The sequence below is a fragment of the Necator americanus genome, chromosome X (genome assembly GCF_031761385.1).
Source record: "Necator americanus strain Aroian chromosome X, whole genome shotgun sequence".
Lineage (NCBI taxonomy): Eukaryota > Metazoa > Nematoda > Chromadorea > Rhabditida > Ancylostomatidae > Necator > Necator americanus.
In genome coordinates this window covers 5821844-5837389 of record NC_087376.1, presented here as the reverse complement: position 1 = coordinate 5837389, position 15546 = coordinate 5821844, and the positions used below count along the sequence as shown (strand labels likewise).

The following is a 15546-nucleotide window of genomic DNA, read 5'->3' as shown; positions in this document are numbered from 1 at the left end:
ATAAAAGAGTAGTAAACAACCGATAGTACACCCGAAATCGGAACCCGCAAAAGTGAGTAAGCTTAGACAATTGGCCTTTTGACAGCACTCTAGAAGCTTTCCTACAGTTTCCATACGTCTAAATAAGCATGCTTTTAAGAATGGAGATATGTTATCCAAGTCACAGCTGTAACCCTAGTTCCAGCAAGTGCTTTCCCAATTCCCTATTTCCAACCCAAAGTGGATACCAACAAATCCTCGGAGTTCAGCAAAGAAAAAACATACTGTTTTGGAACTACCTTATAATACAAAAAGGCACATCATGTACACATACCGCATCTATACTTTATAGGAAGACTGCTTTTCTTACTACTACCGTGAATTTAATAATCTCACTGAAATCAATGTTGTGTAATCTACATTATAAAAGTACAAAGTATTAACGGCAAACGGGCAAACAATTTTGAAAATGCGCAACAGCCACTGAATAGAATACTACTGCACTTCATGTTTATTTCCTCCTTTTTCCAAATATTTCCAACGTTTTAACACAAAAATGTGAAGTCGACACCACCGAATAAACTTTCATTTCTACAACACTATTTTATATTACAAAATCTATTCTCATTATTCTATTAACCACAAAAGCCGAAAAGAACGACGACCAATGACGGGCACGTATGTCACATCGCAACTTGTCTGTGAAACTAGTGCTAAAGAATGGATTGCTGTTGATGGAAGTGGGTGTGTGTTTAGTGTTGTGCCAGCGCCTTCTTCGTTCCATTCTCCTCCTGCACTTGTTTGTGGAATTCAGCCATGCGACGCTCCAACTCCGGACGGAAATGACGAATCAGACCCTGGAACATTTCGTTGACTTAGAAAAAAACTGCAAGATATCTTTTCCCGCTGCTCACACAAGTATATTTTCTGAGAGGCAGAGCTTAGCACTTAACGTAAGGCTGCATGAGATTTTTTCACTGAAACACAAAAACTTTGAAAATCCCAAGGTATTAATTTCAGCAATGAGATGAAGAATACGAGATTTGCAAGTTTTCGACGGAATCAACCCTTTTCATCTACATTTTCACTGGGCATTGCTCTCAATATAATGAAGAGAATAAGGCACTTCAAGGTGAAGAGACCGTCAACAGTAAAAAAATCCGTTCTGATTATCACACATACGTATGTAAACTTCGCATTATTTATGATCTCCTTCGCTCGAAGCAAATGTGAGAAATGGAAAAGCCGCGAATTCTTGCCGAAAAGTTCCCCAAAAAGACAACTACTAAGAGAAATTTGTTAATTATCGACAAGCGCACGCCTAGCATGACATGTCGCAATGCACTGAGCAGATTCGCTGAAGCTGATAGGAACTTGAATCTGTCCATCGACCTTTCAATATACAATGTGGATAAATAGCGGCTGTTCAGTCCTCCCGGTGACGGAATAAAGAAGAAGACCATATGAAAAGTGGTGTCAGTAATAAGGGATATTCTCTGTGCGTAAAACCACATCGATTCTCTCGGATCACTTCAAACAGTGATCCAAGAAACTGGGTGCTGCTAACAGCCGTACTTACGTCATTACTGATTCAGTCGAGAACGGTTTTATACATACAAGGCGAAAACTGATCTTTGGTAGTAGCTCTCAGATTCATCAGAAATTTCCTCGGCGAAAAAACAAAAATATAGTAGCACATGTTACAGGAGATATGTTTGTGCTAATAGATACAAGCAGCAAGATTAGGCATAAGAATATGAAATTGCTTGAAAAAAATCTTTCTTTGAGAAGTGCGTAGAAAGTGCAAACACGTTAACCACAGAAATAGGCTCAGAAACATTCACAAGCAGCTCTTCTACTTTAAAGTAACTTTCTAATTATTTCCAAGAGCCCTAAGAAATCAGACACCAGTGAGAACCGATGAAGATGATTTGTTGGTTAAAACTCGCAAATGGAACTACTTTTGAGAGCCACCAGTAAGATGAAAATCTCATGAATTTTACCTGTACAGGCCATGCAGCAGCATCTGCAAGGGCACAAATTGTATGTCCTTCCATTTGCTTGGATAATTCCCACATCATATCGATCTCATTCGCTTTTGCTTTACCGTCAACAAACCGCCACATTATTTTATTTAGCCAATTGCAACCCTCCCTGCACGGTGTGCACTGAAACGGCGTGAACGTCAGAAATGAAAGTCTTAACAGTAGTGTGATCCGTTAACTGAGTACCAAATAATGATAAAGAGTAGAAAAATTACCTGCCCACAACTCTCATGCTTGTAAAATAATGAAAGACGTGCAATGCATTTGACAATATCTGCCTGAAAATAAAAAATAAGAGAAAAAAGTCACATGAGAATAGTGGCAAAAATCACTTAAATTTTGTCATCTGCCCTGAAACAAAATTACAAATAGAGAGCAAACAGAAGAAGACTATTTACAGCAGCGCAAAAACAAAATTTTAGCACTTATTAATCATTCCGGATGGGGTTGCTCCCAAAAAACTGGGACAGTGCTAGCATTCGGAAAAACTTAACAAAACTTATATTCCTGTTACGAAAACCCTTATACATTAAAACCACCATTGGAAATAAAATAATATTCTCATCTACATTTCACTTTTTAGTTCCAAAGACGGTAGTTTCCGCTCCACAGACTTCATCACAAATCAGTCAAGGAGAAATATTAAAGTCATAACTCATCAAAATTTTGAAAAACAACTGATTTATTGAACAGAATGAACACAAACAAACCTGCTTATTCATCACGATCACAGCTGCTGTTCCAAGACCTGACTGAACCTCAATTAAAGCATCGAAATCCATTAGCACGGTGTCGCAAATATTCCTAGAAAGTTACATACAAAAATTGTAGCAGAAAAATGAGATAAAACATACTTGGGTAAGAGAGGAACAGACGACCCTCCTGGTATGATGGCGAGGAGATTATCCCAACCGCCAATAACACCACCGCAATGTCGTTCAATGAGTTCTTTTAGAGGAATTGACATCTCCTCTTCAACCGTGCATGGATTGTTAACATGACCAGAAATACAGAATAACTAAATGTATTAAAATTACTCCAAGCACGCGGCAAATAACGAGAAGTTGATATTTCACCAAACAAACACCTTAGTTCCACGGTTGCGCTCACGTCCAAATGAAGCAAACCATTCTCCTCCTCGACGGCAAATAGTCGGAGAAACAGCTACAGTTTCCACATTTGTCACGGTTGTTGGACACCCAAAGAGACCAATGTCAGCAGGAAACGGTGGCTTCAGACGCGGTTTGCCCTGCTTTCCTTCCAGTGACTCAATTAGAGCCTGTAACCAGATCACATAATTCTCCATTTTTATAACATAGAATCGAACATTATTATCATCGCAGAGCGAACAAATGGTACCACTATTACTTTTATTCTGGATTTGCGGTAACTTACAGGTCACGTACATTAATTTTGAAACGCTTCTTAGCAGAAGAGTGAAGCCAACAGTTTTCCGTGTAGGTAACAATTTACTGCTATTTCATTGTCACTACCAATCTATTACTTTTTCACAGCGAAAATACAGTGTGACAGGAACAAGAATGGAAAAAGTCAACAAAGAATTTATGACATCTACTGATATTATCCTGTAGAATTCAGTCATATTTCCATATATCACGAAAAAACAATAATGTGGCTTTGCCCATGTTCGACTGTCTTTGAATCTTGGCATGTTGAAACGTAGTTTTTAGATTACTTTCTTGAGCTGGCTTTTTTCATTTTTTAAAAATTTTTCCAAGCTCTGACGAAGGCGATAACGCCGATAGGTTAGCTGTTGTTTGATAAGGAAGATCAATACCAATCTTGGCTACAGCTCAAGAAAATCAATTAAAAATAATGTGGCTAGTAATCTTCCCAGGATGTGAAATCCCCTCTATATTTCGACCTGTTTTCTCTAATCACGCTGAAGATTAGGATGAGCTTTGAAAAGATTGGAAAGAAAAACTTTTTGGGGACGTTACTAAACTGCTACCATGAAGGACAGAGGATCAACTGACAAAAAAGTATAAACAGTACAATGCTAAGAGTTGAGAGAATTGCTCACAGTTTCCTCTCCGCAAATGTACGCACCGGCTCCACGGTGTACGAACACATCGAAGGTATAACCGGTCCCAAAACAGTCCTTGCCAATGTATCCAGCCTGAAAACATTCCGCGAATAAGAAAGAGATAAGCGCTTCTGGAAGATTTCAGTCAGTAACACAAGTGATGAAATAACACAAACAGAAACATAGAAAAAGTAGACAGTTCAAAAACTAGGGGATGCGAGATATTTGCAGTTATGACCGGGTGCTAGAGAAGAGATTACTCTTCTGCCAACTAGCCTACCAAGTGTGAAATGCTATAGAAAACTCCCGAAAAAGCAGTAGACGGAATAATAAATGTAGCGTAATGTAAAGGAAAATTATCGACTAATTGGAGGAAGTCGCAATGAAGATTCCCCGCAAAGACTGAGCGCTTAGTTTGACAGAGAATGAAGCTGTCCTTATCATGATCTATGCTTGAATCTTCAAGGTCCAAAAACTTGTACAAGTTTACCATAGAGAAGTGTTGAAGAAAAGTAGATATTTTATCACTCATTGACAACCAGTACATAGCTACTATGCAAAATGTAGAAAAATTTCACTGTTCGTAATTTGTCTATCTTCACTTTCAACTAGTCTTACTTAATACCCTTACCAAAATAAAAAGGATTAATTCGACTACAGTGAATACACGAAAGATAGAGTAGATCTCACTCACATGTTTCCACAAAACAAGTAATAATCAAGTATTTAAAATAAACGTTAGCAGCGCTACGGAATGAACAAACAGTAGGAGGGATTTACAGCGAATAAGCATGCACAATATTTGAAGTGCAATTGGAAATAACATGATATCTTTAGAATTTTCCATACAGTACCTTGTAAGCTTCATTGATGGCCTCTTGCAGTATACAAGCTTCATTGTAGAACTCTCCACGAATGTAAATATACGCAGCACGTGCTCCCATCGCTACGCCAGCAATCAGGCAACCTTCGATTAGCTAAATATAAAACTTTACTAATAATCTCCTTATTGTCGGATGTTGCCTATAAAACATTGAATACCTTATGCGGATCGTGCCTCATTATTTCGCGGTCCTTGCATGTTCCAGGCTCTCCTTCGTCAGCATTCACAACGAGATATTTTGGTCTAGAAATATTAAACGAAACAATCAAAAATACAAAAAATAAAAAAAAATAAAATAAATCTGGAGGGACAAACCGTCCATCGAATGGCTTGTTCATGAATCCCCATTTCATACCCGCAGGGAAACCAGCGCCTCCTCTCCCACGTAGTCCCGATGTACGAACCTCATTGATGATCCATTCCGAACCTTTCAAAATGATGTCTTTCGTTTTGTACCAGTCACCCTATAAGAACTAACAATTCTTCGAAGCAATGCTTTTTTAGAAAATGACTTTCACACTTACTCGAGCCAGTGCACCTTTCAGATGGTAATCATGACGACCGTACAGGTTCGTAAATATACGGTCGGAATCCTTGAGATTCCCAAAAGAAGTTTTCTCCGGCTTTTTCGGTGGAGCGGGCGCAGCCGTTGCAGCTCCACGAATAGCAATTCGAGAAGCTAGACGAATGAGCGTCATATTTATACGAGGGTGCTATGTCATGATTCCCTAACAAATTCGCTTAACATACTAAATACCCTACCTGATCCAAGTACCCGACCTCCCAACATGATGGGAGACGCCATACCAGCGAGGTCTGAAGAGATTTCAAATTTAAAAGAAGAGAAACAACAAGACATACAACTCTTTGACCATTCTCTCATTCGAACAAGCAACGACAATACGAGAGTTTAATTGTCAGAATACAAAACAAATAATTACGCAGAACAAAATAAAGGAAAAGGCAGGAAATTCGCTCTATGTCCAGTACTCGACGATTTCGCGTGTTCAGCTTCTCATTTGAAATTATTTTTGTTAAGAACTAAAGATGCAGAACCGTGAAAATGGCGTAGTATATTACTGAGCAGAGAAATTCCACACGAGGCCAACACAGTTTCTGCGACTAGCCAGCAAGTATTCCTAGCGGAGCACGAAAGACAACTCGTCAGTTTCTGCGACAAACCACACCCTCACTATTAACGTCGTCATTGTTGGCATTTTGAACGCTCGCAATAAGTATTGGAGAAAATTTTCAGGTTGGTAGGATGATGTCGAGAGGACACTTTTCTCACTACTATTTTGGTGTGCCCAAGCAAAACTTCAACGAAGAATTAATGATTATTTGAGGAAATAAAAGGAGTCAACTTCAAAGTGACTTCCCAAATGAAGCAAAATCCAGCACAAATCTTATGGGATCCTATCCCCTAATATTTCTGGCGAACACTAAATGGGTGAGTGGTTCAGAGACTGTCGTCTCTCATGAAAGTTACGAGCAAGTTGACGTAAGGATGTGAAGAGCGCATAGTGCATGTGTGCGAACTGGACGAGTTTCACCAAGATCGATCTGCAGCATGTTTCATCTCGTCTGCTCGCGATTCAAATATTTTTTCTCTGTCAAGATATCTGGTATATGTTATGGAATCTGGTAGACACATAGGTTCTTTTTTCTTTACTGTGGTCTGTGTTTCCTCACTGTAATCTGTGTTTCCTCAATTCCCTTGATACCGCAATGAGTCATACACGTATCGTCATCACTCCTTGATCGCTGTCCCCATTCCTATCGTTGTGGTTCTTCCCTCGTCATTTATTTATCTAATTGTCCCTTTACTTTTTGCTCTATTATTGAAGTGCACATGTTTTGTAAGGCTTCATTGTCCTCGCTTACCGATTACTACGCTTGGAAACACCACAATTTCCTACCGAGCATTTGCTCCTTGTCGATTCTGACGACATAGCATCCAGAACTTCTAGCTTGATTTCAAACCCACACATCAGAGTGTGGAGTCCACGATTTCAAAAGAAGCCCCTGCAATAACTCACATGTTGCGAAATTGCTGTAATTTAAGTAGGATGGGAACTAACATCGTATTGAGGAACTTTCGCAATTGTCCTCAAAACCATATGTTTGCTCGCTATCGAATTTCTATGAAATCTACCTCGAGCAGTAATAATGTTCGATCAACAAATTTAGTGCATTCATTGCGCCGATCTCATCACGGTTAGTAACACTTTTTAAAATTTAAACTTACGTATTTTATTTCATACGTATTTCATGGCGTCATTGCACCTTCGTAAGCATTATACTGTCATTATTAATCTGAGAAGAATAGCAGAGATCTTTTCATTGCTTTTTGAACTATGAGTTGGAGCTCCATCGAGTTTCACGTACCTCCGTACGAATCTTTGCAAGTTTATTCGCTGAATCACTAGCAGAGGAATGAAGGGAAAAAAGTTTTTTCGAATAAGTTACTCATTATCCAAACTCAATCATTATTCAGTTTTTCGATTAATTCTTACAACTTATGAAATTACTGATGTTGCACGAGACTTAAAAAAATCGCAAAAGAAATACACGGCTCCAAGCTTCGGTGTTCTCTGCTTGTTCTCTTGTAAGCAGTCTCAGGTGATGAGGTGACGAAAGCGTGCAGTGGTACCGTTTGTTTATCGGTATGACTTAGAGTCGAATCAGTGCAAGCATCGATTCTTGAACAGACAAGAAAGTTTCTGAATCCGGTGAAGTCTCATAATTCGTATTGTTCCCTTCAGGAATTAAATCTTTCAAGCGTGCTCCTTTTTTTCGCATTGACTAGGCTAGCGAAACGAAGGTAGTTCTTCCTGTCCCTTTTTTCTCTGCCTTTGGACTCAACATTGTCCATATTTAACTACAAATGGCTCAGTTTTCCTCCCTAGGAAGCAATCACAAAAGTAGCTGCTTCTTGTGTTTCGCTGCTTTTCCATACTTTTCGTCATTCGATACCATGACGTAACCAACCCCTTAATACAGATGCAACGTAGTTGTTGTGGTATTCCGGACACAAATTCCATTTTTGTAATTTTTGTTTGATAATTAAATACTACCAGAACAAAAAACGCATCATGGCCATAGTTTGGCCTTTTCAAAAGGCAGATAATCTCGCTTAAGAATTTTGTAATAATTTTGTAATATTAATATAATGTAAAATTTATTGATAGTAAGTAAATTTTGGAAAAAAAAACTGTTTACCTGGAAATAACCAGGTTGAAGTATTACTGCATATCTGGTATACTGATCTTTTAGCTCAGTAAAAGATGTGAAAGCATACGAATAGAAGAGTCTTTTCCCAAGAGAGTCTGCAGAATGACGGACATTGGTGACCTCTGCTATTGATTAACTGTGTTCTTCATCAAATTTTACGAATTACCGCCAACCTCACTACTTACTGTTCAAATTTCTGTCTGTTGATTCGTGTTATGTAAATTCCGTAGATAAATTAATGTGCCCATATTGGTTCCAATGATGTTTAACGGGGGATTTTTTCAGAGTTCACCAGCATGACAACGGTTATTGCTCAATCGCCAAGACATGAGGAATCAGATGATTCGCTTTATCCGATCGCCGTCCTCATTGATGAACTCCGTAATGAAGATGTACATTTGCGACTGAACAGCATTCGAAAACTCTCAACAATTGCGCTAGCTCTAGGTGTTGAACGGACCCGAAACGAGCTCATTCAGTTCTTGACAGGTCTGTAATACGTACTATAGTACACTTCGTTTCTAGGAAGTTTTTTTTTTCTATTGCGACTCAGAGACGAAGCATTAGCCAACATCTAAGAGCAAAAATGTAGGAGGTTGTGTTAGGAAGTGTACGGTACATGAAAAGAAAAGCGTTGAGGATGAGCGTCCCAAGATTTTTCAGCGATCCTTGTCCCGTTCTTTTCTAGATTAATTAGTTTTCAAAGTTATCTTCGTGGAAGTTGCTAATAACGTCATTTTATGCAATAAAAATTTCTTCATCTTACTCCTTCCGTTTCTGACCGCTCATTCTGTTCGTGTTTCTTATTTATGAGGAGTGACTAAAACGTAATAAAGAGGACCAAAGGCTCAGGTTTCTGCTGATGTTACGCAGTCCGCGTAGTTACTCTGAATGATTTTATTCCTTTTCAGACACAATATACGATGAAGATGAAGTTTTGCTCATTCTAGCAGATCAGCTCGGAAATTTCACACCTTTGGTAAGAAAGAGATTCCTTGTAAACTTCTTGTGGTATGATGGTAGTATGTACTTGAAAACTTATTAATACAATGTTAAACATTTCAGGTAGGTGGTCCTGACTATGTTCACTGCTTGCTTCCACCTCTCGAGAATTTAGCTACAGTTGAAGAAACTGTTGTTAGGGATAAAGCAGTGGAGAGTTTGAGAAAAATTGCAGATAAGCATAGCACTGCCGCCTTAGAAGAACACTTTATTCCTATGCTCAAACGGTTGGCAACAGGTATAATTTCCGTTTCCAGATTCATGAGGTGGGAAGAATTTGTGCTAATATCATCAGCGAATTTCTAGGCGATTGGTTTACTTCTCGTACTTCCGCATGCGGACTTTTCAGTGTTGCTTATCCACGCGTGAGTCCTGCCATCAAAGCAGAATTAAGAAGGTAATAAGTTATGTGGCATTTACCAGAGCGTTTTGGTCCGTTTCTGTTTCGACCACTAATACACTGTGCAAGTGTTTTCTTTACATATCTGGCACCACTGTGTTGCATGTCTTTTGTCCAACTGCATCGTCGGACAATATCTCAGAGAGCAGATTACATTGTAGATTTAAAGATTTCATAACTCTTCATGGAGTATTTTTGTGATGCTGTCCATCAATAGCACCGGACATTGTCCCACGTGGCAGAGAAGCGTCCGAGGGCATCGTAAGACATGGTCATAGATGTGTTAGCTGAAATAATTGCTTGCCTCTAAATTAAATAGCTTTCACTGATATGTAAACCTGTTCAGCCTCTTTCGGCAGATGTGTCGAGACGACACTCCAATGGTTCGCCGAGCGGCTGCGGCAAAATTAGGAGATTTTGCAAAGGTATGTTATTAACAGGACGACCTAAAAACCATTCCTTCTTCATCAAACTAAATAAGAGTGCTTTGACTCAAGAGAGTACGGAGCTGACAGAATACATAATCCACATAGGCTTATGTAATGTATAATTGGATCGAAGCAACATGAAGCACGGTGCAGTTGCGTAAGCAGTTGCGCTCGAAGCGGTGCCGTGGAGCGTAGCGGTATAGTATCGAGAGAGGACCCGCGCTACCACCGTGCACTGCTGCAGTTCCCGATGGTCCCTTTTCCAACCATTATCTCAACCGCTCCGCTTCGAGCGCAACCGCTTACGCAACTGCACGGTGCTTAATGTCGTTTTGACACTACCATATCTCTTATTGTGCAATGGTTTGTTGTTAAGATCAGCACAAACAAAAAATTCTTACGTAACATGAAAATAATCAAGGACAGTCAAAAATAGGCAATTCTAACGTTATTTCCCATAGTAAAGTTCTTGTGATTTTCGTGCATAAATGATAATGACAGTATAGGTAATGCAGTAGAGCTTGATTTCACCATGTAAACTACTTCCCTTTTTGATTTTCAACTACTTCGACATAAGCTTGTGAAACATTGAAACCTTCCCGTTCGCGCCTCAATCCTTACTTGTTCAACCATAGATGCTGTAGTCGGAGCCGGTGCTCCGTCCCTCTTCACTTCTGGACGTTTGGCAAAAGCACTCCCTTCACATCTCCACTCATCGAACGGACTCTTTCACTTGTGGACGAAGGGATCCTCATCACTTGAGCTGCACCACATAAGCTACACCCCTTCACGTGACGTGGCTCCGGCTCCTTCCTATCGCATCTATGTGTTTAACATCTTTGTTCGTAGTTTCAATCAGATCTGAACATCCTGAATTTTCATTCATTAATTATTGTAGGTTTTTGAACGAGACTATCTTGTAGACGAGCTGCACGCTATGTTCTGCGATTTAGCAGTCGATGAGCAGGTATAAACTACGGTTCACAGTATCAATTGTTTCCCTTATGGTTTAGGTCAAATTTACTCTTACCTATTTGTAGGATTCCGTTCGCCTCTTAGCCGTTGAAGGGTGCATAGCCATGGCTGGTCTTTTATCTGAGGACAGTCGTCGTGATCTTGTTCGCCCCGTTCTGAGCGGTTTGATCGACGACAAGAGTTGGCGTGTAAGATTCATGGTCGCAGAGAAGCTCACCGAGGTACTTTTTGCTTCCAGTTCTTTTTACTTACATATTTTTATGTGAAGTAATTCTTGAGCAAGTATACTCTAAGCTGTTTGATATTTGAAAAGAACTAAAAGTTCAAGCCGCTTTTATGATTTAAAACATTAGGAGGCTGCCATAGATCGTTTCTTACGTTCCTATGACCCAATAAATCCTCAACTTTGTAAATGCTTGAAATTTGCTTGGATACTCAGCTTATCCTCGATAATAAAATTCTGCAGATACAAGATGCCATTGGAGAAGAAATGACTATGACAGAGCTTCTACCCGCATTCACAAATCTTCTCAAGGATCCAGAGGGTGAAGTTCGCGGTGCAGCTGCACAGAAGCTAAACAGTGGGTTTCCTTTCGTTTTTGTTTCTGAACATGATCACGTGAATGTTTGGTGCATAAGGGTACCGTACTTCGCTGCATCGCAACCACAAAAAAACCGCTGCTTGAGTTCATTGTTTACGTAGAACCAATGGAACATCGAATGGTGTTTATGGTGGTTATGGTTTTTTAGGTTCCTCACGAAATGTAAAAAGACGCAATGAAAGTGGTTGTAGGCTGCACATAAATTCACTATAAACGAATGTCAATGTGCTGATGACTTTCGTTGGAAATAATAATTAAACAACAAAAAAAAATCCTGGTTAAAGTTTATTTCTGTTCTCATCAAGTGCACCGAGGTCATCTCTTCACTAACTTCTAACTTGAAGCAATGAACATCCAACATTTGTAGCATTCTGTACCAATCTGAAGAAGAGTGCTAGGGAGTCTGCTATTTTAAACAATGTGTTGCCAGTTGTCAAGGAGTTAGTTACTGATCCAAATCAGGTCTGTTGTCTATATTTCTCATTTCAGAGCTCTTGTTTTCTAATGTCGAGGGATTTTCCCCAACCTGTAAACCTTCAACATTTTAGCATGTAAAAACTGAGCTCGCCGGTGTAATTATGGGTTTGGCGCCATTAGTGGGAAAGGAAAACACGATATCACAATTGCTGCCTATTTATATGCAGTTGCTGAAGGACAGTACTGCTGAAGTGCGCCTTAATATTATAAGTAGCCTTGATAAGGTGAGGTGGATCATTTTCAGTTGTTCTTTTGCTAGAAAAAAAAATGTTCTTTTGCTCTAAAAATCACTTGCTTAGGTAAATGATGTCATCGGAGCTTCGCAGCTTTCACAATCACTCCTACCAGCTATAGTAGAGCTTGCTGAAGATGGTAAATGGCGTGTGCGACTAGCTATTGTTCAGTTCATGCCTCTTCTTGCGGCGCAACTGGTGAGTTTCCTTCTTCATAGTAACATCTTTTTTTTATTTGGTGTCCCTCATACATCATACTTGATAAATTTCGACCTCATAACTTTGGGATAGGAAAACGGATTTTTGGAAAATTGTAGTTATTCTCTGATGGAGGAAAACACTGCGACACTTATCCTGACACTACAATCAATAAGGAAGAAAAAACTACCGCAGTGAAAGTTACTGTACAGCGCCTAGTGGCGAATCTTAGATCACTAACACTGCACTGCGGGATGTATGGTCGATGAACGTCTAATCACGGACTTCAGATTTAATCTGTCTCTTCATTGGATTTTAGTACTTTTCAACTTGTAAGGAGATTCCATCTTCGTTGTTGACTTGGACTTCTACAAGAGTGGCATCTTTAGAAAACTCGAATCTTCTAAACTTTTGTGGTCTAGAGGTTAAAAGAAGTACGGCGATAAATAAGATGACAGTCGATTGAGCGAATAGAGACAGATTGCAACCGGACTTGAATGACTTCTTCAAGAACTGTTTGCCGGGGATTTTTGCAACACATCCCTTTCACGTTTCAATCTAGCGATGGTTTATAAGTCATACATTTCAGTCATCAGGGCAAAGTTGCGGTTTTCTATCTTTAGAACGATGTCCAGACTGTATGGTGGACAGGTCGCCTGCGTGAGCAGACATTCTCATTCGACAAAGGCAAAATGGCCTTCGTGTGTTGGGAGATTCTAGTTTTAGATGTTCCTTCGACAATGCTGCGAAATTTACTCTAGATGGAACGGTTATGTTGGGAAATATCCAGAGCTATTCTTTGAAGGCATCACCACCCGAATCTGGAGTGGTGCGGATTTCAGGTGGAGAGTCCCTATACAGACAGGGTCGTAGATTATGAAGAGGGTGATTCCTTCCATTTCTTCCTAATTGCCGTAAAAAAGGGCCTGTAAGATGCGGCGCGTGCACACGCCTAGCGCGCTCGGATCGAACTCGTTGTAGGAAATAACGCGCCAGAACGCTCGAAGCTGTATCTTCCGGGCCGTTTTTTACGGCAATTAGGAAGAAATAGACGGAATCATCCTTCTCTTCGTAATCTACAACTCCTTGTAGAAATAACCCACCTGAAACCCGCACCACCCCAGATTCGTGGAGTGATGCCTTTAAAAGAAAAAAAAATGGAAAGTGAGATTATGAGCACATTAGAGTAACTAGTTGAAGATTTTTATAGGAAATTACTTTGGTGCAACATCTTATACAATGTCATGTAAAGCTTTTTGAAGTACGGAAAAAATATCAGCTGCATATTGTTTCCTTAATGTTTTATTCGTAAGCGTTCAATGATCTCAATCTTTCTTGCTCTATTTTGGCCCCAAATAGTATCAAATATCAAATAATGAAAAAAAAAAAGTTTTCCTTGATTCTTGTTTTCGGATTTTGTCTTGGGTTTCAAATTCTTATCTTTCTATAACTTGAGCTGAATCGTTTTTTAACATTCTCTGCGTAACAGATTCCAAAGCTTCGATATTGAACATACAACAAACTTTTTAGGGTCAACAGTTCTTCGACGATAAAATGCTTCCACTTTGCCTCAACTGGCTTTGCGACCACGGTAATTGCACTCTGCTCTCCATTTTCGTTTTTTTTTTTTGCTAAGATTATTGCACCTGAATCTCTCTCATTCCCATTTTGTTCTTCTCACCTTCTTTCAGTTTATGCTATTCGTGAAGCTGCCACGATGATCCTCACCGAGCTTGCTGAAAAATTCGGTGGCGAATGGGCCACAAAAAATATCATGCCAAAAGTGCTAACGCTATCTAAGGTATTTATCCAAGTGTGATATAAATGCAGCAGTATTCAATACATTTTTTGTGGTATTAATTAATGTTTTTTTTTTGATTTTTAGGACCTCAATTATCTGCACCGTATGACATGTCTCTTCTGCCTTAATTCACTTGCTGGCGCTGTTGGATCAGAGCAGACAGCCAAGGAGATAATGCCGGTTATTAAAGAGGTCAGTTGTAAATCTGAAACTACTTGCAGTCTCTACATTGAACATAGCATTTATGTTATTTATTAAGCTCAGCGAGGATAATGTTCCTAATGTACGTTTCAATGTGGCCAAGGGACTCTTGAAAATTGGAAAAGTTGTTGACGCAAGGTTAGTTGACGGCTCTGGTACAATTTCTGTGGAATTTCGCACTCCAGGTCACACATTTGACAAGAATTGTTCCTACAGCTGATGCTTCTATGCTACTTTCCTCATTTCCTCATTAGATTAGGATTTCGTAGGAGTTACTTGTCAAGTACTCAATTAACTAGCGATCATAAGAGACACATTTATCGTCTTACAGTTGGCATGTTTGAGAGTTTTGTGAATGCATCGCATCATACTTTTTTCTGCCAACTCCGCACTTTCAGTCTTGTCAAGAACGTTGCTGTGTGCGAAACTTTGCTTTCTAAACTGATAGTAATTTACGTTTCAGCGTCCTTCAAAACGAAATTAAGACGATCTTGAATAATCTGTCGAACGACGCTGACTTCGACGTCCGTTACTTTGCCGAAGAAACGAAAAATGGACTGGGATTGCATTAGGATTTTGAATCATTTTTATGGTTATTCTATTCATCCTTGCCTTTCATCCCATTACGGTCATCGAATTACCGAAAAAAAAATTCTCGTTTCGAATCCACATGACTATATTCTCTCCTACTGGTTCAGACCAGTTTGTTCAGTCTTGCAATCATCACCACAGCATCATATCTCTTATTAGACCGTCATCTTTGTTCTGTCTTATCCGATTGACTCGTGATGATCTGTGCTCATAAGAAGCTTTGTTAATTTAATACAGGACGAGGGTCCGAATTTAAGGAGAAAATCGATTTTTCCTAGTCTGACTATTCGTGTAATCATGAAAAGATCTTCTGACATTGATGACGTGGTTTTAAATGTTTTTTCAACGTTTGCATATCTCAAGATCTTCAGAGTATATTCGTACTGAACTATATTCTGTTAGGAAATTAATATTTTAAGCTCATAAAACAGTTTCTGTATTGCATATCTG

General features: G+C 39.4%; 2 protein-coding genes across 4 annotated transcripts; one reads left to right on the top strand and one right to left on the bottom strand.

Annotated features, from left to right (window-relative positions):
* Positions 1–731: 731 nt before the first annotated feature.
* Positions 732–5759, bottom strand: RB195_021580 (uncharacterized protein; the record flags this gene model as incomplete). The annotated part of the gene is made up of 12 exons (XM_013435096.2): positions 732–836; positions 1983–2147; positions 2240–2302; positions 2735–2828; positions 2879–3042; positions 3112–3303; positions 4069–4164; positions 4926–5048; positions 5113–5197; positions 5270–5418; positions 5479–5633; positions 5717–5759. 12 exons carry the CDS (start codon positions 5757–5759, stop codon positions 732–734), a joined length of 1434 nt encoding a protein of 477 aa, XP_013290550.2.
* A 641-nt stretch (positions 5760–6400) lies between these two features.
* RB195_021579 (uncharacterized protein) lies at positions 6401–15077 on the top strand (the record flags this gene model as incomplete). 3 transcript variants are annotated; one of them, XM_064208396.1, is made up of 17 exons in its annotated part: positions 6401–6404; positions 8474–8677; positions 9100–9167; positions 9254–9428; positions 9497–9587; positions 9937–10015; positions 10917–10985; positions 11059–11214; positions 11460–11574; positions 11963–12057; positions 12144–12296; positions 12372–12503; positions 14034–14094; positions 14195–14304; positions 14389–14496; positions 14564–14643; positions 14969–15077. In XM_064208396.1, 17 exons carry the CDS (start codon positions 6401–6403, stop codon positions 15075–15077), a joined length of 1809 nt encoding a protein of 602 aa, XP_064064276.1. The 3 variants fall into 3 exon arrangements, with proteins under 3 accessions (XP_064064276.1, XP_064064277.1, XP_064064278.1); XM_064208397.1 differs by lacking the exon at positions 6401–6404 and adding an exon at positions 7099–7171; XM_064208395.1 differs by lacking the exon at positions 6401–6404 and having other exon boundaries at positions 8485–8677.
* Between the last annotated feature and the right edge of the window lie 469 nt (positions 15078–15546).